A 20589-nucleotide genomic window follows, 5' to 3' on the forward strand; every position below is an offset into this window, starting at 1 on the left:
TGTCTCACCAAATGAAGATGTAATGTTGACAACTTGAAACCATTGCTGTTGTTTTGTGGATGTTCACACTCAAATGATTTCCGTGCCAACTTTGCAGTCTAACTTAATGCATGATTTCAGGAGCGATGGACGTCGATGGTCCTTGGCTTCCCTTCCATCATCCGGCTATGGGACGAACACTCCGAGCTCCACTGTGTCCGTGAGTTCTCTTGCTTAACCCAGTGAACTGTCTTAACTCCGTGTGCGGGCAGGAACTGCAGATGCTGGTTAAACCGAAGATAGACACAAAACGCTGGAGTAACTCAGCGGGACAGGCAGCATCGCTCAGAGATGCCGTCCTGTCCCGCTGAGTTGCTCCAGCTTTATGTGGCCATCTTTTGCCTTAACTCTTATCACAGCAGCGGTAGACTGTAAAGGGCCCGTCCCACTTACGTGATCTATTCGCCGACTGCCGGCACCCGTCATAGTCGCGGCAGGTCACCCCCGCGGACATGTCGCCTGTGTGGCCGTAAGTAGTCGCCCAAAGAGTCGTACCTTTTTCAAGTGAGTTTATTGTCACGTGTCCCTGATAGGACAATGAAATTGTGTTGTGCTGAAGCAAAGCAAGAATTTCATTGTCCGATCAGCGACACGTGACAATGAACTCACTTGAACTTGAACTTGAACTTGAACTTTTTCTGGTTGCCGCTGGATTTTCAACGTTGAAAATGTTCGGCCACCTTGCTGCGACTATGACGGGTGCCGGCAGTCGCCGAAATAAATCGGGTAAGTGGAACAGGCCCCTTAAGCATCCCCCGAGTAGGTGGGAAAACAAGTATGACTGTATGTTTTTAACTTGCAGCAAAATGCTAAAACAACACCAAAGGTGGCAGCATTAGTAGATAGGCTGGTGAAGGAGGCATCTGCTACACTTGCCTTCTTTGCTAGGGGCATTGAATATAAGAGTCAGGACGTCATGATGCAGCCTGTGTCGGCACAGAGGTTGGGACGACAGATGGCACAATGGGCTAAGTGTTCGGCTGGCGACCGGAAGGTAGCCGGTTCGAATCCCGCTTGGAGTGCATACTGTCGTTGTGTCCTTGGGCAAGACACTTCACCCACCTTTGCCTGTGTGTGAATGTGTGTGAATGTGTGTGAGTGATTGGTGGTGGTCGGAGGGGCCGTAGGCGCAGATTGGCAGCCACGCTTCCGTCAGTCTGCCCCAGGGCAGCTGTGGCTACAGAAGTAGCTTACCACCACCGAGTGTGACTGAGGGGTGAATGAATAATGCGATGTAAAGCGCCTTGAGTATTAGAAAGGCGCTATATAAATCCCATCCATTATTATTATTAGAGGTTTGAACCTTCTCCCTGTGACCGCGTGGGTTTTCTCCGGTTAAACAGAACTCCCTTTTGATCCAAATAATGAGCACAGAAAAATCATTTTCTGTCAGCTGACTAGTTGGTCTGTTGGGGCGGCACGGTGGCGCAGCGGTAGAGTTGCTGCATTACAGCACCAGAGACCCGGGTTCGATACTGACTATGGGTGCTGAACGTACAGAGTTTGTACAGACGGTCGATTTTCTCACAGAGAGTGGTTTTCCTCACAGAGAGTGGTGAGTCTGTGGAATTCTCTGCCTCAGAGGGCGGTGGAGGCAGGTTCTCTGGATGCTTTCAAGAGAGAACCAGATAGGGCTCTTAAAAAGAGCGGGGTCAGGGGATATGGGGAGAAGGCAGGAACGGGGTACTGATTGGGGATGATCAGCCATGATCACATTGAATGGCGGAGCTGGCTGGAAGGGCCGAATGGCCTACTCCTGCACCCATTGTCTATTGTCTATTGTTCTCCCCGTGAGCTGCGAGGTTTTTCTCCAGGTCAGTCATAGAGTGATACTTCGGCCCATCATGCCCACACCGGCCAACATGACCACAGATTCGCCACCCTCTGAATTGGGGATGAAATTCCTCCCCATCTCCTTTCTGAATGGACGTCCTTTCATTCTGAGGCTGTGGCCCTCTGGTCCGAGACTCGCCCAACTTTATCTAACGATTGGTGTTTTCTCTTTCTCGATGGTCTTGCAGTCACTGTGCTCGTCGCAGGAAAAGCTGCACCAGTTGCCGTACCAGCCCACCCCCGACGAGCTGCACTTCCTTTCCAAGCACTTCTGCAGCACTGATGCCATCTCCAACGAGGAGAGACGTCGGCCCATTTCGATGCGACCACGTTCCAGGAGTCTTAGGTACGTACTCTCTGACTTGGGGGGGGGGGGGGGGGGGGAGGGTCACGTGTGTCCGGGCAAAGGCGGGAAGGAGTTGTCACGGGCTATAGGGGCGTGCCCTAGTATGTAACGAACCCCGGGTTAACCTTCCCATTCTCTTCCTCTTTGTTCGTGTGAGTGTCCTGCTACATCAGCTCAAGCTCGAGCCCACGAGGCAACTGCCTGGCAGCAGCAACAATGTGTTAGAGGACTCTACCGCTGCTCCACTGCACTGGATAAACCATCCGGTTTAGTTTAGTAGATTGTCACGCCTACCGAGGTACAGTGAAAAACCATTGTTGCGTGCTAACCAGTCAGTGGAGAGACAGTATATGATTACAATCGGGCCGGCCACAGTGAACCAGCTTTACACTAAAACCCAGTATGAGAAGCAGTTCAAAGCACAGCACCCCTATTAGATGAGCTGGGCTAAACTTTCACCTCATTCTTTATTTAAAAAAACAACTCTGGGGACCTTTAGATGGGAACTATGCCAGAATTAGCATACAAATAGAAGGAGCCAGCCCTTTCTGGACAATTTATCGCTAATGATGTGGTCTAATTGTTATTGCATTCTGTTGAATACTTTAATCACCATTAAATATAGATTCGGACACTGTCTGAAGCTCTCGTTACATCAATTTAAATGTGTTTCTTTCAAAATTACTTTTTGGATTTCTGTTCATTAAGCTCAAATTCTACCAGAGTAATTTTTTTTTTTATCAGAGGACTGTGAATCTGTGGAATTCTTTGCCACAGAAGCTTGTGGGGGTCAAGTCAATGGGTATTTTTTTAAGATGGACATTGACAGATTATTCATTAGTACGGGTGTCAGATGTTATGGGGAGAAGGCAGGTGAAAGGGGTTGAGAAGGAAAAGATAGATCAGCTATGATTGGAGTAGACCTGATGACCAGACTCTCTGACCCCTCTCACCCTGGCCACAAACTCTTTGAATCACTTCCCTCTTGAAGGCGACTCCGGGCTGTCAAAGCCGCCACAGCCAGACATTTTTCCACGAGTAGTAGCTCTACTCAATGACCAAAAATCTGTCGCCTCCTTTTGCTCTGGTATTTTATTTAATTCACATGTTTAATCAATAATGTTTTATTATTAATGTTTAATGTTTTATATGTCATTACTAACTTTCACTGTATGTCATGTTGTCACTTGCGGGCGAAGCACCAAGGCAAATTCCTTGTATGTGAATATACTTGGCCAATAAACTTATTCATTTATTCATTCATGGGCCAAATGGCCTAATTCTACTCCTATTCCTTATGACCATATCATAGCTTTGAAACTCTGAACAGGCAGCTTGGACTGAGCTGATGAAAGGTCAGAGGCTTATGCCAATCATTCTGTGTTATCTGCCACAATTGTTGCCTGACGTACCAAGTCTCTCCACTATTTTTAGTCTGTTGTATCAAATGAATTAGGCCATTTGGCCCATTAGAAAACTGACTTCTATAAGAGACCTAGAGCTGCAGTCAAAGCCCTAAAGTGCAAAATTCTAAAGATGCGGCCCATTTTTATAGTCTCACTTTCTCAGGGTTTCTCAGTCTGAAGAAAGGTCCCAACCTGTAACGTCGCCACTCCACTCCCTCCACAGATGCCACTTGACCCGCTGAAATCCTCCAGCAATTTAGTTTTGGAACATAGGACATAGAATATTGCAGCAGAAGAACAGGCCCTTTAGCCCACAATGTCTGCGTGGAACATGATGCCAAGATCAACTCTTATCTGCCTGCAAATGATCCATATCCCTCCATTCCCTGCACATCCATGTCCCTGTGCACAAGTCTCTTAAATGCCGCTATCGTATTGGCCTCAAGAGCAAGATTCCAGCACCTGTAGTTCCTCAGTCTCTGGGGCTTTTGAATTGTTGATTATTACCCTTCACTCCAGACATACATAAGGTCATAAGTGATAGGCGCAGAATTAGGCCATTCGGCCCATCAAGTCTACTCCACCACTCAATCATGGTTGATCTATCTCTCCCTCCCGGTCCGCACGATGCCCGTGCGCCTCAACGCGACGACGAGGTCGCGTAATTTGCGTGCCAAGGACACGTAAGTGGGACAGGGCCTTTCGAGTCAGATGCAATTATCTTTGGAAAATTTGCGGACAAGAATGCTTCTCATTCCCCTTCCATTTCAAAAGGATTTCAATTGAAAGATTTCTCGTGGTGTTGGCAGCTGTTAAGTAATTAATGCTCGCTCACTGACTCTTTGACCTCACCCTGGTTTGAGGCGTGATTAAGTGCTTTGTGAATTCTACTGCCCTCGTTACTGGCCACATCTCCCTCCCTTGTCCGCACTGCAGTGAGTTTTACTCAAGGTTATTTTTTACAACTGGGAATTCACCGAGCAGATGAATCTTGAAACTTCAGAGCCAGGGATTGCTCGGAAATAAAACACGGTATCTTTGGATTCCGCACACGAGAATTTGCAAAATCTAAGCAGGTTCACCGTTTGGGATCACAGTCTAGGAACCCGAAGTTTGGGCCAGACTTTGGGGGATAATACTCACAATATCGGGGGAAATGCTGGCTCCATCATGCAAAATTGCTGACATTCCTTGCTCTCCGAGATGTCCCCAAGATGAGGGCATTCCATGCTAGAACATCTGAAATGTTCTCATTCTTTGGGGAATGGGGGCTCCCATCACGAATGAGGCCCTCCCTCGTCTCTCCTCGGTACCCCGCTGTTCCTCCCTTGCTCCCCCTCCCCCTAGTCGCAACAGTCAGTCATGGAGTCTTACAGTGTGTAAACAGGCCCTTCATCTCAACTTGCCCACGCCGACCAACATGTTCCATCTGCACTAGTCCCACCTGCCTGCATCTGGCCCGCATAGAGCCAGGGAGTGATACAGTGTGGAAACAGGCCCATCTTGCCCACACCGGCCGACTTATCCCAGCTACACTAGTCACATCTGCCTGCGCTTGGTCCATGTCCCTCCAAACCTGTCCTATCCATGTCCCTGTCTAAATGTTTCTTAAACATTGCGATAGTCCCTGCCTCCTCTGGCAGCTCATTCCTGGATGGTGAAGTTCTCCCGTGGGAGAGAGGAGGAGAACGTCTTCAAAGTAGTCATACCTTGAAGAGCTTTTGCAGTGGAGCAGACAAAATGTGTCGGAAGGAACTGCAGAAGCTGGTTTACACCGAAGCCAGACACATAATGCTGGAAGATCTCAGCAGGACAGGCAGCAGCATCCTGACCCTACTCCAGAGATGCTGCCCGACCCGCTGAGTTACTCCAGCATTTTGTGTCTCGCACTCTGCCTTACGTGGGAACGATGGAATAGAAATCCATCCTTGATTGCAGGAACCAGATGGCTTCCAAGATGGCGTCCAACCCAGGCGACTATCTGGGTGCCAGCCACAGAAGCAGATTACAATCGCTCCACACTCTTAGATCTCCACACCTACAGCAACATTTCATACTTTATCGCATATCTACCCACTATAAATGGCTCGATTGTAATCATGTACAGTCTTTCCGCTGACTGGTTAGCACGCAACAAAATCTTTTCACTGTACACGTGACTATAAACTCAACTCAACTGAACACAGGAGACAATAGGTGCAGGAGTAGGTAATTCGGCCCTTCGAGCCAACACCGCCATTCAATGTGATCATGGCTGATCATCCCCAATCAGTACCCCGTTCCTGCCTTCTCCCCATATCCCCTGAGTCCGCTATCTTTAAGAGCCCTATCTAGCTCTCTCTTGAAAGTATCCAGAGAACCTGCCTCCACCGCCCACTGAGTCAGAGAATTCCACAGACTCACAACTCTCTGGGTGATAAAGTGTTTCCTCGTCTCCATTCTAAATGGCTTAGCCCTTATTCTTAAACTGTGGCCCCTGGTTCTGGACTCCCCCAACACTTTCACATCCTGCTCACGACATCTATTTCACAAGTGATTAGGTCAAGGTATTGTTTCGTTGAAAACCCTGTGACCTGTGAAACATCAGGATTTAGACTTCAGGGGTGGCGCAATGGGGCAGCGGTCGAGTTGCTGCCTCCCAGCACCAGAGACCCTTGTCCAGTCCTGACTGGAGGTGCTGTTTGTACGTTCCCTCCCCCCGTGAGCAGCTCTGCATTGTAATCCAGTTGAGGTTTGGGTTGAGTTGAGGTAATATTTGGTTTGATTGACTTCAAGCGATCGGTTTCTACCCTCATTGCCTTTGGGGTAACCGTGTATGCAGCTTGGTGGGATTCGGGCCTTCTGCAGTCCCACCTCAATGCACTTGGAAGGGGAAGACCCATAAAACAGGGACGGTATAAACACCAGCCATTTCGCGAAGTCATCTCGTGGAATCCCAGGAGAATGTTTTATTAAATGTTGCAGTGAATAAAGTGCCTCAAAGCTAATGAAATGTTGTTTGCCTCATTTGCAGCCCTGGACGATCTCCAGCCTGCTTTGATAATGAAATTATCATGATGAACCATGTCTACAAAGAGCGGTTTCCAAAGGTGATTATCCTGTGCCTTCATTCTGCAGCTGCTAGTTTGTTCTTCATATAAAAATAAAATGTGTCAAATGTTTCCAAGGATCATTTCTCCAAATCCGGATTGCCTTTGTGTAGGAAGGAACTGCCGATGCTAGTTTACATCGGAGATAGAAACAAAATACTGGAGTAACTCAGCGGGTCAGGCAGAAAAGGAATAGGTGACATTTCGGGTCAAAACGTCTGAAGAAGGGGTTTGACCCGAAACGTCACCTATTCCATTTCTCCAGAGATGCTGCCTGACTATAAATATCCTCTTCCGAGACTTTGAGCCATCTTGTTCCTTTCAGTTTGGTCATTTCAGCATAACACGCACAGGATCAGAATAAAACCATTCAGTTTAGCCTAAAAGGATTTTCAAAGATCTCTTGTAGACAAAAGTGCTGGAGAAACTCAGAGGGTGAGGCAGCTTCTATGGAGCGAAGGAATAGGCGACGTTTCGGGGCGGGAAAAAGAAAGGAAGAGGCGGAGACAGTGGGCTGTGGGAGAGCTGGGAAGGGGAGGGGAAGGAGGGAGAAAGCAAGGACTACCTGAAATTGGAGAAGTCAATGTTCATACCGCTGGGGTGTAAACTACCCAAGCAAAATATGAGGTGCTGCTCCTACAATTTGCGGTGGGACTCACTCTGGCCATGGAGGAGGCCAAGGACAGAAAGGTCGGATTCGGAATTGGGAGGGGGAGTTGAAATGCTGGAACACCGTATGATCAGGTTGGTTAGTGCGAACTGAGCGGAGGTGTTGGGCGAAGCGATTGCCAAGCCTGCGCTTGGTCTCGCCGATGTAGAGCAGCTAACACCAAGAGCAGCGGAAGCAATAGATGAGGTTGGAGGAGGTGCAGGCGAACCTCTACCTCACCTGGAAAGACTGCTTGGGTCCTTGGATGGAGTCGAGGGGGGAGGTAAAGATCTCTTGGTTGTCATTTTTTAAAAGGAACACAAGTGTTACTGAATACAATTTTAAAATCCGTCATTCATTTCTTCTTCCACCATTTTCTAGTGGAAATTTTGTTGAGATGCATTATGAGGCCACAATCGAGAGAATCGTTGTACATCATTTATGACCCATAGAGTGGCTACAGAAGTGGAACACTGCAAACTATTGTCAGTAAATTTGGCTTTGAGTATATTACCTGTAAATTATAAGGCTTAAATAGCCTGTCCCAGAAAAATCAAAATGGTTAATTGGGTTGGAAGCGCAGGCATAAAAAAGCCTTTTCGACAGAGATGTTACCCGACCCGCTGAGTTACTCCAGCAGTTTGTAGATAATTCAGTTGCTATTTCTCGAATCTGGTCATCTCTAGAATCGTTCCAAAGTAAATCAACAATGCGTTTTCAAAAGGGAAGGCCAGATATATATTCCAGGTGTTATTATTATTATTATTATTATTATTGAGAGTCTGTATTTTTTAATTCTGAGCTTGATGTGCCAATAAAAAAATATTTAAAGGGTTAATTTTATATTTAACACACTGAGTTGTTCCGTTCCTCAGGCCACAGCCCAGATGGAAGAAAGGCTTCAGGATATTATCACCAGCTACTCTCCTGACAATGTTCTTCCACTGGCAGATGGAGTCCTCAGCTTTGCTCATCATCAGATCATCGAGTTGGCACGAGACTGCCTGGATAAATCCCGCCTGGGCCACATCACCTCAAGATACTTCTTTGAGTTGCAGGAGAAATTAGAAAAGTTGTTGCAGGAAGTAGGTGTTTTCAAATATTTTGTCTTCTGCGGTTTTTCTGTTGCGGTGGGGGGGGGGGGGGGGGGCCGGGTAGCAGCAAGTTGCATTCCGAGCGGAAAGCCGATTTTGTTGCCTCAGTTGGCCTTGGGAGGTGACTGTTAAGCTGCTCAAAGTACAACGAACGAACGCTACGGTAAACCCGAAGATGGACCACGTGTGGCGGCAGGCAGTAGATAGTCACAAGAATGATCCCAGGAATGAGTAGGTTGGGGAAGTCCACAACAAGGGGGTCACAGTTTAAGGATAAGGGGGAAATCTTTTAGGACCGAGATGAGAAAAACATTTTTCACACAGAGAGTGGTGAATCTCTGGAATTCTCTGCCACAGAAGGTAGTTGAGGCCAGTTCATTGGCTATATTTAAGAGGGAGTTAGATGTGGCCCTTGTGGCTAAAGGTATCAGGGGGTATGGAGAGAAGGCAGGTACAGGATACTGAGTTGGATGATCAGCCATGATGATATTGGATGGTGGTGCAGGCTCGAAGGGCCGAATGGCCTACTCCTGCACCTATTTTCTATGTTTGTTTCTATGTTAGCATATGATGAGCGTTTGGCGGCACTGGGCCTGTACTCGCTGGAGTATAGAAGAATGAGGGGGGACCTCATTGAAATGTACAGAATAGTGAAAGGCTTGGATAGAGTGGATGTGGAGAGGATGTTTCCACTAGGTCCAGGGATCATAGCCTCAGAATAAAAGGTTGTTCCTTTAGGAAGGAGCTAAGGAGATGAGGAATTTCTTCAGTCAGAGGGAGGCAAATCTGTGGAATTCATTGCCACAGAAGATTGTGGAGGCTTAGTCAGTGGATATTGTTAAGGTAGAGATGGACAGATTCTTGATTAGTACGTGTGTTAGTATGGGGAGAAGGCAGGAGAGTGGGGTTGAGAGGGAAAGGTAGATCAGCCATGATTGAATGGCGGAGTAGACTTGATGGGCTGAATGGCCTAATTCTACTCCTCGAACCTATGATCCTATGATCTATGGCAGAGATCAGTTTAAAAAGTAGCTTTGGCTTGTCATTGCATATCCATCGGCAAGACGTACAGCAGCACAGATCGTTTCAAGTCTAGGTGAGTCAATTATGCAGTATTGCTGAAAACTGTTCACTTCTCTGCAGCCCGAGGCACTCGACACATGACAGTGCTAAGATGTGCAGCCTCGGTGTAAGACAAACTGGCAACCAAAGAAGGCAGCTTGCAATATTCTCATTGATCCTACAGCACAGCCTTTAAAAGGACGGTGTCGGAAATTCTGGCTTCTGAGTGAACTGATTTTTAAAAAAGTTTAGTTTAGAGACACAGTGACGAAACAGGCCCTACGGCACACCGAGTCCACGCTGACCACCGACCCCCGCACATTAGAGACGATTTGCACATAACAAGCCAATTAACCTACAAACCTGTACGTCTCTGGAGTGTGGGAGGAAACCGAAGATCTCGGAGAAAACCCACGCAGGTCAGGGGGAGAAGGTACAAACTCCGTACCGACAGCAACCATGGTCAGGATCAAACACGTGTCTCTGGCGCTGTAAGGCAGCAACTCTACCGCTGCACCACCGATATCTGCAATCCATGTCTGCTAAAAAAAAAATGTTTTAATACAAATAATATTTTAGACAATAGACAATAGGTGCAGGAGTAGGCCATCCGGCCCATCGAGTCAGCACCGCCATTCAATGTGATTATGGCTGATCATCCACAATCAGTACCCCGTTCCTGCCTTCTCCCCATATCCCCTGACTCCGCTATCTTTAAGAGCTCTATCTAGCTCTCTCTTGAAAGTATCCAGAGAACCGGCCTCCGTCACCCTCTGAGGCAGAGAATTCCACACTCACAACTCTCTGGGTGAAAAGTTCTCAAACTTACTGGTAAATAGGAATTTGTATCATTTTATTTTGATCACTTGCTGAAGAAAGGACAAATTGCTGAGAGTTGCAGATGTAGCCCAGCCCATCGCACAATCCAGACTCCATCTACACCTCACACTGCCTCAGAAAAGCAGCCAACATAATCAAAGACTTGTCCCACCCTGGTCATTCCTTTTACTCCCCTCTCCTGATGGGCAAAAGGTACAGAAGCTTGGAAGTTCACACTACCAGACTGAGGAACAGCTTCCCCTCCAGGTTCTGAACAGTCCTTCCATAAGCTAGGGCACTGTCCGATTCGCCTCAACCCCTTTGCAGACATTGGACTTTGTCTCTGGAACTTGTTTAAGAAAGAACTGCAGATGCTGGTAAAATCGAAGGTGGACACAAAATGCTGGAGTAACTCAGCGGGTGAGGCAGCATTTATGGAGAGAAGGAATTGGCGACGTTTCGGGTTGAGACCCTTTTTCAGACTGATGTCGGGGGGGGGGACGGACAAAGAAAGAATGTGGGCGGAGACAGTAAGACTAGTGTGAGAACTGGGAAGGGGAGGGGATGGAGAGAGAAAGCAAGGGGCTACCTGAAGTTAGAGAAGTCAATGTTCATGCCGCTGGGGTGTAAACTACCCAAGAGAAATACGAGGTGCTGCTCCTCCAATTTGCTCTGGGCCTCACTCTGGCCATGGAGGAGGCCCAGGACAGGAAGGTCAGATTGGGAATGGGAGGGGGAGTTGAAGTGCTGAGCCACTGGGAGATCAGCTTGGTTATTGCGAACTGATGCTGAGAACTATATTCTGCACTCTGTATCTTCCCTTTTGCTTGAGTTTGACTTGATTGTAATTACGGAAGACAGACACAAAAATCTGGAGCAACTCAGCGGGCCAGTTAGCATCTCTGAAAAAAAGTCAGGTGACGTTTCGGGCTGAGACTGAAAGTCAAGGAAAATGGGAATGAGCGATATAGATGGTACTTAAGGGGTTGTCGCACTTGGGCAACCTAATTGGTGAGTTTAGAAGAGCTTCGGAGAGTTTGAAAATATGTCATGTTGAAGACCTCCTTCGACTATGTTGAAGATTAGCTTCGACTAGCTACGACTAGCTACGACTAACTTCGGGAAAATTGGACACCGAATAGTGGAGAGTGAAGACGATCTCCCTCGATCTCCTTTGACATCCCTTCGACCTCCCTTCGACTATGATGAAGACTATCTACGACTACCTTCGACTACCCTCGATTACCTACAACTAACATGCCGACCTACTACGACTGAACCTACGAGTAAAAAAAGTATCGATTTTTTCCATGGCGACCTTTTTTACTCGCGGGCATTTTTCAACATGTTGAAAAATACACCGCGACCTAGCTGAGGCCTCGAGTACGCGGGGACTACTCTCGAGCATGAAGGAGAGTTACAAAGACCTCCTACGACCTCGTGTCGACCATGCTGTGAGTATGAGTCGAAGGCAAACACGCCAGAACTCGTGGATTAGGTCGCACAAGTGGGACAGTCCCTTTAGGACAATGTATGGTATATCTGATCTGTTTGGTTAGCATACAAAACAGCACTTTTCACTGTACCTTGACACATATGATGATAATAAACCTGAATGTAAACTGTGGAAAGAAGGGTAACATCTGGGGAGGACATGGGCAGGGCAGGTTTAGTGGGATATGGGCCAAAGGCAGGCAGGTGGGACTAGTGTAGCTGGGGCATGATGGCTGGTGTCTGCAAGTTGGGCCGAAGAGCCTGTTTCCACGCTGTATCACTCTATGACCTGCAACAATCTCTGGGCTTAGGAAAAGGCTTCAATCTCCGTGGAGCTACTTTGTGTAACAGCCGGACGGGGCAAAACTCCTTTCTGAAAAAAAGGAATAAGATTGAAGCTGAAAATAACAATTTATTTAAATTCGCATCTCTTTTCCACCCACCATTACTCCTCAATATGTTACAGAATCGAATTGCCGAATTTGCTCAGCAACTTAGAAGGTGGAACTTTATGTCCATAGGTTCTAGGAGCAGGATTAGGCCATTCGGCCCATCAAGTCTATTATCTAAGGTACACAAAAATGCTGGAGACTCAGCGGGTGCAGCAGCATCTATGGAGCGAAGGAAATAGGCAACGTTTCGGGCCGAAACGCTTCTTCAGATTATCTAGTCTACTCCGCCATTCAATCATGGCTGATCTATCTCTCCCTCTCAACCCCAATCTCCTGCCTTCTCCCCGTAACCCCTGACACCCGTACTAATCAAGAATCTGCACCTTAAAACTACCCAATGGCTTGAGGGGGGGGGGGTGAAAGCTCAATGGAGATTTGCAGGTGTAAGTATTTTACACAGAGAGTGGTGGAGGGTTGGAGCACGTTGCCAGGGGTGACAGTGGTGGCAGATACAGTAATGACATTTAAGTCTTTCATACTGATTGGGGATGATCAGCCATGATCACATTGAATGGCGGTGCTGGCTCGAAGGGCCGAATGGCCTACTCCTGCACCTATTGTCTATTGATAGGCGCATGGAAGTGCAGGGAATAGAGGGACATGGATCATGTACAGGCAGATGAGTTCCTAACTGTCACCGTATGTCCTGTTGTCACTTGGGGGCGGAGCACCAAGGCAAATTCCTTGTATGTGAATACTTGGGCCATATACTTATTCATACATTCATCCATTTAATTTGGCATCATGTTCGGTCCAAACATTCTGGGCCAAAGGGCCCGTTCCTGTGCTGTACTATATTCTATGTTCTGCATTAAAGCTTCTAGGTTTTATCTTCCCTGAGTCTTTTTTTTAAATTATTTTTCGTTCTTTTAGTTGCAGCAAATAAAAATGCTAATCTCTTTGATTATCTGTTGGGGTAGTTTTTCATAAAGCCATACTGGCAGAAACCTTCCCAATTGGAATCCCTCTATAATGATGTTAATTTAATGCATTCCAAGTGAATTAATGACCAAATGCTGCATTGGTTAATGATGGAGGAGAACTAATTGAGCTCTGGAGAACAGAGAACTGTCGGGAATTAAAGAGAGAAGCAATTTTTTTCATCCTAGGGAAATATTGTACCATGATTCAGATTCACATTTAAATTTGGATACTCTCATCTCAAAAATATGTGATCAGAGTTTTTGTTTTAAAATCATTTCAGGAATTGATCGGTGACTCTCTTCCTTGGAAAGCAGGAGGATGTGGGGTGATCTTATAAGATATGTGTACAAAATCACGAGAGGAATAGATCGGGTCTCTTGCCCAGGGTAGGAGAATTGGGGACCAGAAGACATGGGTTTAAGGTGAAGGGGAAAAGAATTAATAGGAATCTGAGGGGTAACTTATTCACACAAAGGGTGGTGGGTGTATAGAACGAGCTGCCGGAGGAGGTAGTTGAAGCAGGGACTATCGCAACGTGTAAGGAACAATCTACAGGTACATGGATAGGACAGGTTTAGAGGGAGATGGGCCAAATGCGGGTGGGTGGACTAGTGTAGATGGGACATGTTGGCCGGTGCAGGCAAGTTAGGCTGAAGGGCCTGTTTCCACACTGTATGACTGAGTTATTAAAATTATAATTTGATTTCAGAACCTGTATACATTTATCAGCTTGTGCAGAATTACTTCATAAGGTCATGTGATTGTTAGGCAAATTAGGCAATTTGGCCCATCCGTTCAATCATGGCTGATCTATCTCTCCCTCCTAACCCCATTCTCCTGCCTTCTCCCCATAACCTCTGACACCCGTACTAATCAAACATCTATCTATCACTGCCTTAAAAATATACACTGATTTGGCCTTCTGTGGCAAAGGATTCCACCCTCTGACTAAAGATTCACCACCCTCTGACAAAATAAATTCCTCCTTATCTGCTTCCTAAAGGAACGTCCTTTAATGCTGAGGCTAAGAACAAGTCAAAGGATATTTTTAAGGCGGAGATAGACAGATTCTTGATTACAAGAAGGTGGACATAATGGTATAATGGTCCCCTGGCATGTGACATGAGTTCCTTGGGTGGAATAATGTAAGGAGCACAGAGTCTGGGCAGTTGAGCGATGTAAAGAGTCTTTGTCCTAAGACAGATGTCAAGAGATCATCTAATGAAAGAGAGTCTGCAGAGGCTTTGGATAAATAATTTAAAGGTTTAGCGCCACATTGACAGATAAAGGGGACGCTTGCAAGTAAGAATCATTATGTCAAGGCAATTTTTCTTTTTTCCATCCATACCAGTTTTTGCTTTGAAATATGAAATGGAAGCATATATCTCCTGATCTTTAGCCAACCCCTCCGTAGAAGTGTGTGTTTTAGCGACCTGAAATGATAAAGTACAAAAATGAACAATAAAAAAATATAAAACTATTCTTTGTAATCTGGCTGGGACATTTCTTTGAATGTTTTTTTTTAGATGTAGGAGCTTGAAACCTTAAATTGGAAGTGTTGGAAGGAACTGCAGATGCTGGTTTAAACTGTAGACTAGACACAAAAGTCTGGAGTAACTCAGCAGGTCAGGCAGCATCTCTGGAGAAGTGGAATAGGTGATATTTCGGGTCGAGATCCTTCTTCTGACTGGGAGTCAGGGGAAAGGGGAGCGAGAGATATAGACGGTGATGTAGAACAAATGTATGAAAGATGTGCTAAAAAGGTAACGATGATCGAGGAAACAAGGAGCCCACAATGGTCCATTGTTGGCGGTGAGCTCGGTGATAACTTGTTACACAGCCAACAATGGACCTTTGTGGGCTTCACGTTTCTTTTATCATCGTTAATTTTTTGCATATCTTTCATTCATGTGTTTAATATCTCTCTACATCACCGTCTCGATCTCTCGTTTCCCTTTCCCCTACCAGTGTGAAGAAGGGTCTCGACCCGAAACGTTGCCTATTTCCTTCGCTCCATAGAATGCTGCCTGACCCGCTGAGTTTCTCCAGCATTTTTGTCTACCTTCGATTTTCCAGCATCTGCAGTTCCTTCTTAAAGGGGCTGTCCCACCGTACGAGATAATTCAAGAGCTCTCCCGAGTTTAAAAAAAAAAAAATCAAACTCGTGCTAAGCACGTAGAATGTACGCAGCGGGTACGTCGGAGCTCGGGACGTCTCTTAGAGCCTCGTAACGCTAACGGCAGTTACTCGGGAACCGCGGTTAGCTCGGGAAGACTCCTGAAAAATTTTCAACATGTTGAAAAATGTCCACGAGAGCCCCGAGTACCTACGAGCAGCTATTACTGTAATTCTCCGAATTCGAATCGGGGGAAACTCGGGAGAACTCTTGAATTAGATCGTACAGTGGGACAGACCCTTAAGCCTTTTTATGCCTTGTGTCAACAAGAGTGCCTTAAAAGTTTTTACGGCCAGTATATAACTTTGAACAATTACAGCTCTGAACTGCTATTCTGGCATATTCCCGCTCAACTTTATAACAAGCTCAGCAGACATTAAGAAGAGGCAGCTGCTCGTATTCTTAAAATAATCATGGGCTGTTCGTCGAGTGGCTGTCACAATGTCTTTTATACTGGAATAGGGATTTCATCTTGTGGTTTAATTGCTGCTGGGCCTGCCGCTTAATAGATGGGCAAGGATACGTATTGTATAACTAACTCGCCCCACAGGTGCCACCAGCTCCTTTTGCTGGACACTGCGTTCAATAACGTCCAGATAGAACAATGTTGGAAAGAACAGTGAAATGCCTGGATAGAGTGGATGTGGAGAGGATGTGTCCACTAGTGGGAGAGTCCAGGAGCAGAGGCCACAGCCTCAGAATTAAAGATCTTCCTTTCGGAAGGAGCTGAGGAGGAATTTCTTTAGTCAGAAGTTGGTGAATCTGTGGAATTCATTGCCACAGAAGGCTGTGGAGGCCAAGTCAATGGATGTTTTTAAGGCAGAGATAGATAGGTTCTTGATTATTACGGGTGTCAGGTGTTATGGAGAGAAGGCAGGAGAATGGAGTCGAGAGGGAAAGATAGGCCAGGATTGAATGGTGCAGTGGACTTGATGGGTCAGATGGCTTATTTCTGCTCCTATCACTTATGAACTTTTATAAGTTTAGGGCCAGAGGACACAGCCTCAGAATAAAAGGATGTACCTGTAGAAAGAAGATGGGGAGAAATGTGTTTCGCTGGAGGCAGCTGAAGGTCTGAAGGAGTCTGAATAAGAGCCCTGGCCCAAAATGTTTGTCCATTCCTCCCACAGATGCTGCCTGACCTGCTGAGTTACACCACCACTTTGTGTTGCACTCAGCATCTGTAGGGGGGAAAGGCCAGGCGACGTTTCGGCTCAGGACCCTTCTTCGGACGCGATACTGAATACTTTTAATACCGAAAGAAAGAATTAAGAAAGAACTGCAGATGCTGGAAAAATCGAAGGTAGACAAAAATGCTGGAGAAACTCAGCGGGTGAGGCAGCATCTATGGAGCGAAGGAAATAGGTGGCGTTTCGGGTCGAGATCCTTCTTCAGACTGGATTACATGATTACAATCGAGCCGCATCTGCAGTTCCTTGTGTCTACTTTAATGCTGAATATGTTTTCTACACATATTTGAATTTTAAAACTCTTCTTACCCACGTCACTCCCTCTTCTCCCCTCTCCCATCAGGCAAGCGGTACAAAAGTGTGAGAACGCACACCTTCAGATTCAAGGTGGACAAAAATGCTGGAGAAACTCAACGGGTGAGGCAGCATCTATGGAGCGAAGGAATAGACGACGTTTCGGGTCGAGACAATACTCCAGATTTGGTCTCACCAGAGCCTTATACAACTGCAGAAGAAAGATGCTTCAGGTCTTGACCCTTCTTCAGACCTGAAGAAGTGTCTCGACCCGAAATGTCACCTAGTCCTTCGCTCCATAGATGCTGCCTCACCCGTTGAGTTTCTCCAGCATTTTTGTCTACTTTCGATTTTTCCAGCATCTGCAGTTCTTTCTTAAACATCCAGATTAAGTCTCTTCCCAGCTGTTATCAGGCAACTAAACCATCCTATCACCAACTTGAGAGCGGTCCTGAGCTTTTATCTACCTCATTGGAGATCCTCGGATTATCTTAAATCAGATTTTACTGGAATTTAGCTTGCACTTAACGTGATTCCTTTAATCATGTATCTGTACACTGTGGACGGCTCGATTGTAATCATGCATTGTCTTTCCACTGGCTGCTGAGCACGCAACAAAAAGCTTTTCACTGTACCTCGGTACACGTGACAATCAACTCAATTAAATTAAACTTGCGGGCTCGAAGAAGACTTTGTTCACATTTTTTCTTTTCTCATTATCTAGGCTCACAAACGTTCTGAAAGTAATGAATTAACGGTCATTGATCAGCTGGTCAGGAAATTATTGATCATCATTGCCCGCCCGGCGCGATTGCTGGAATGTCTTGTGAGTCCTCTTTGAAATTAAACGTACACATTTTTGGATAATAAGCATGAAAATGTTAATAACATGAATATGAGCATGTACCGAATTTAAAATCAATTCAGAGTGGGAAATTTTCTTTCGAGAGAGATGTTTGCAGAACTTCACAGCCATATCACAGAGCCTTATAGTGTGGAAACAGACCCTTCGGCCCAACTTGTCCATGCTAACCAAGATGTCACATGTACAGTAGTGCCACCAGCCTGCGTTTGGCCCACATGCCTCTAAACCTGTCCTATCCATGTATCTGTCCAAGTGTCTTTTAAATGCTGTTAGAATATCTTCCTCAACTACCCACTCTGGCAGCTCATTCCATACACTGTGTGGAAAATGTCGCCCCTCTCACCATGGTCTGTGGTTCATGATTCCCTTAGCTTGCGTCAAAGACTCTGTGCATTCACTCTTATCTATTCCTCTCGTGATTTTGTACACCTCCACAAGATCACGCCTCATCCTCTTGCGCTCCAAGGAATAGAGTCCCAGCCTGCTAAACCTCTCCCTACAGCTCAGGCCCTTGAGTCCTGGCAACAGCCTCGGAAGTCTTCCCTGCACCCTTTCCAGCTTGACAACATCTTTCCTGTACCATCCAATCCTGGCAACATCCTCATCTGCATCTCCCTATAGCTCAGGCCCTCGAGTCCTGGCAATATCCTCGAAAGCCTTCTCTGCAGCTTTTCCAGCTTCATGACATCCTCCCATCGACGGTATGGCCAAATCTGAATATATCACTCCAAATAGTCCAAATGTGTCAGGTGGAAACTGAAAACTATTATGACTTTCTTCAATCTCACTTTCAAGATGTATTACCGATAATAAGTGAATATATAGAACACCGGGAGTTGCAGAGAGATCTGATAAAAAAAAGTATAGATGCAATGATGGCAAACATTGATACGCTCAGAATAAAAGGACGTTCCTTTAGAAAGGATTTGAGGAGGTATTCTCTCATTTAGCGGGTGATGAATCTGTGGAATTCATTGCCACAAAAAGGGCTGCGGAGGCCAAGTAATTGGGTATTTATTTAGCAGAGATTCTTGTTTAATAAGAGTATCGGGGGGGGGGGGGGGGGGAAGGCAGGAGAATGGGGTTAGGAGGGAGAGATAGATCAGCCATGATTGAATGGCAGAGTAGACTCGACGGCCCAAATGTTTGAATTCTGCTCCTATGACTTATGAACTTATGACAGGGTAGACAGTTAGAATCTTTTTAACCAGGGTAGAAAAATCAAATACCAGAAGGTATAGCTTTAAGGTGAAGAGATATGGTGGGGCAATTTTCTTTTACACAGTGGATGGTGAGTGTCTGGAAAACGCAGCCCAGGGTAGTTGTGGAGGCAGATACGATAGAGGCATTTAAAAATAGATAGTTATATGGATATGGAGGGAATGTATAGAAAGGAACTGCAGATATATACCAAAGAAAGACACAAAGTGCTGGAGTCTGCTTCTTCTTCTTGCGTATGGCGTGCACAGCCTAAAGTTGTAGGTCAACTTGTTCTATTTGATCTTGTTTGTGCACGTCGGGTTGATTGCATTAGTCGAAACAGGGTGGACCACGTGAAGGTTGCAATCTCCCACCCCAGTGCTGGAGTAACTCAGAGGGTCCGTTAGAATCTCTGGAGAAAAAGGATGGGTGACCTTTTGGGTCGGGACCCTTCTTCAGATTCCAGCACTTTGTGTCTATCTTGGATCTGGAAGGATATGGCTTATGTGCAGATCGATAAGGTTTGGGCTTGGCATCAATTTTGGCACAGGCATTGTTGGCGGGAAGGCATGTCCTTGTTCTCCACTGTTCTATGTTCTGTTAAAAGTAACTAGAGTTGATGTTTTCAATGTTCCTTCAGGAATTTGATCCGGAAGAGTTCTATCATTTGTTGGAAGCAGCAGAAGGACATGCTAAAGAAGGGCAAGGCATTAAATCGGATATTCCCCGCTACATCATCAGTCAACTGGGCCTCACAAGAGATCCCTTGGAGGGTGAGTGCTGGCGACGCTCGTGTTCCTTCCAAACTTTAGTTTAGTTTAGAGATACAGCACGGCACTTGGCGTTTACTCAAGACTCCAACATCTGCAATTAGACACAAAATGCTGGAGTAACTCAAGTATCAATGAATCAAAGACTTTATTGTCATTCAAAAATACACCAACAAATGCAAGTCTGAACCAAATTTCGTTGCATCTGGCTCACCGTGCAACATAAAACAGCAAAAGGATAAAATGGATAAAAAGATAAAATAGATAAAATTGATCATTGTTGCGGCACAATATATGGAATTCAAGGGTCTGATGGCTCGGGGGAAGAAGCTGTTGCAAAACCTGGCCGTTCTGCTCCTTATACTGCTATACCTCTTGCTCGAGAGCAGCAGAGTGAACAGTCCATTATGGAGATGTGTGGGGTCTTTTATAATGCTGTCGGATAGTGGGACAGGCAGCATCTCTGGAGAGAAGGGATGGGCGAGGTTTCGGGCGAGATCCTTCCTCAGACTGATGTCAGGGGAGGGGGGCGGGACAAAGATGGAATGTAGGCAGCGACATTAAGACTAGTGGATGAACTGGGAAGGGGGAGTGGATGGAGAGAGAGAGGGAAAGCAAGGGTTACTTGAAGTTGGAGAAGTCAATGTTCATACGGCTGGGATGTAAACTACCCAAGCAAAATTTGAGGTGCAATTAGACGTTACTTTAGACTCTAGACTTTGGAGATACAGTGCTGAAACAGGCCGTCCTGTCCACTGAGTCCGCACCGACCTGTAATCATCCCGTACGCTAACACTATCCTGCAGTCTGGGGACAATTGATAATTTTTACTGAAGCCAAATTCACCTACAAACCTGCATATCCTTGGAGTGTGGAAGGAAACCGGA

The 20589-nt window shown here is 46.1% G+C and overlaps 1 protein-coding gene across 1 annotated transcript in view; it reads left to right on the forward strand.

Annotated features, from left to right (window-relative positions):
* mast4 (microtubule associated serine/threonine kinase family member 4) overlaps nucleotides 1-20099 on the forward strand; it is a 369378-nt gene extending 349279 nt beyond the window's left edge. The window contains exons 8-14 of the mRNA XM_033018827.1: nucleotides 121-199; nucleotides 2061-2218; nucleotides 6638-6713; nucleotides 8238-8447; nucleotides 17592-17693; nucleotides 19573-19705; nucleotides 20089-20099. Of these exons, the coding sequence (XP_032874718.1) occupies nucleotides 121-199; nucleotides 2061-2218; nucleotides 6638-6713; nucleotides 8238-8447; nucleotides 17592-17693; nucleotides 19573-19705; nucleotides 20089-20099 (769 nt within the window). The remainder of the gene's footprint in view (nucleotides 1-120; nucleotides 200-2060; nucleotides 2219-6637; nucleotides 6714-8237; nucleotides 8448-17591; nucleotides 17694-19572; nucleotides 19706-20088) is intronic.
* The last annotated feature ends 490 nt before the right edge of the window (nucleotides 20100-20589 follow it).

The sequence above is a fragment of the Amblyraja radiata genome, chromosome 3 (assembly GCF_010909765.2).
Source record: "Amblyraja radiata isolate CabotCenter1 chromosome 3, sAmbRad1.1.pri, whole genome shotgun sequence".
Taxonomy (NCBI): Eukaryota; Metazoa; Chordata; class Chondrichthyes; order Rajiformes; family Rajidae; genus Amblyraja; species Amblyraja radiata.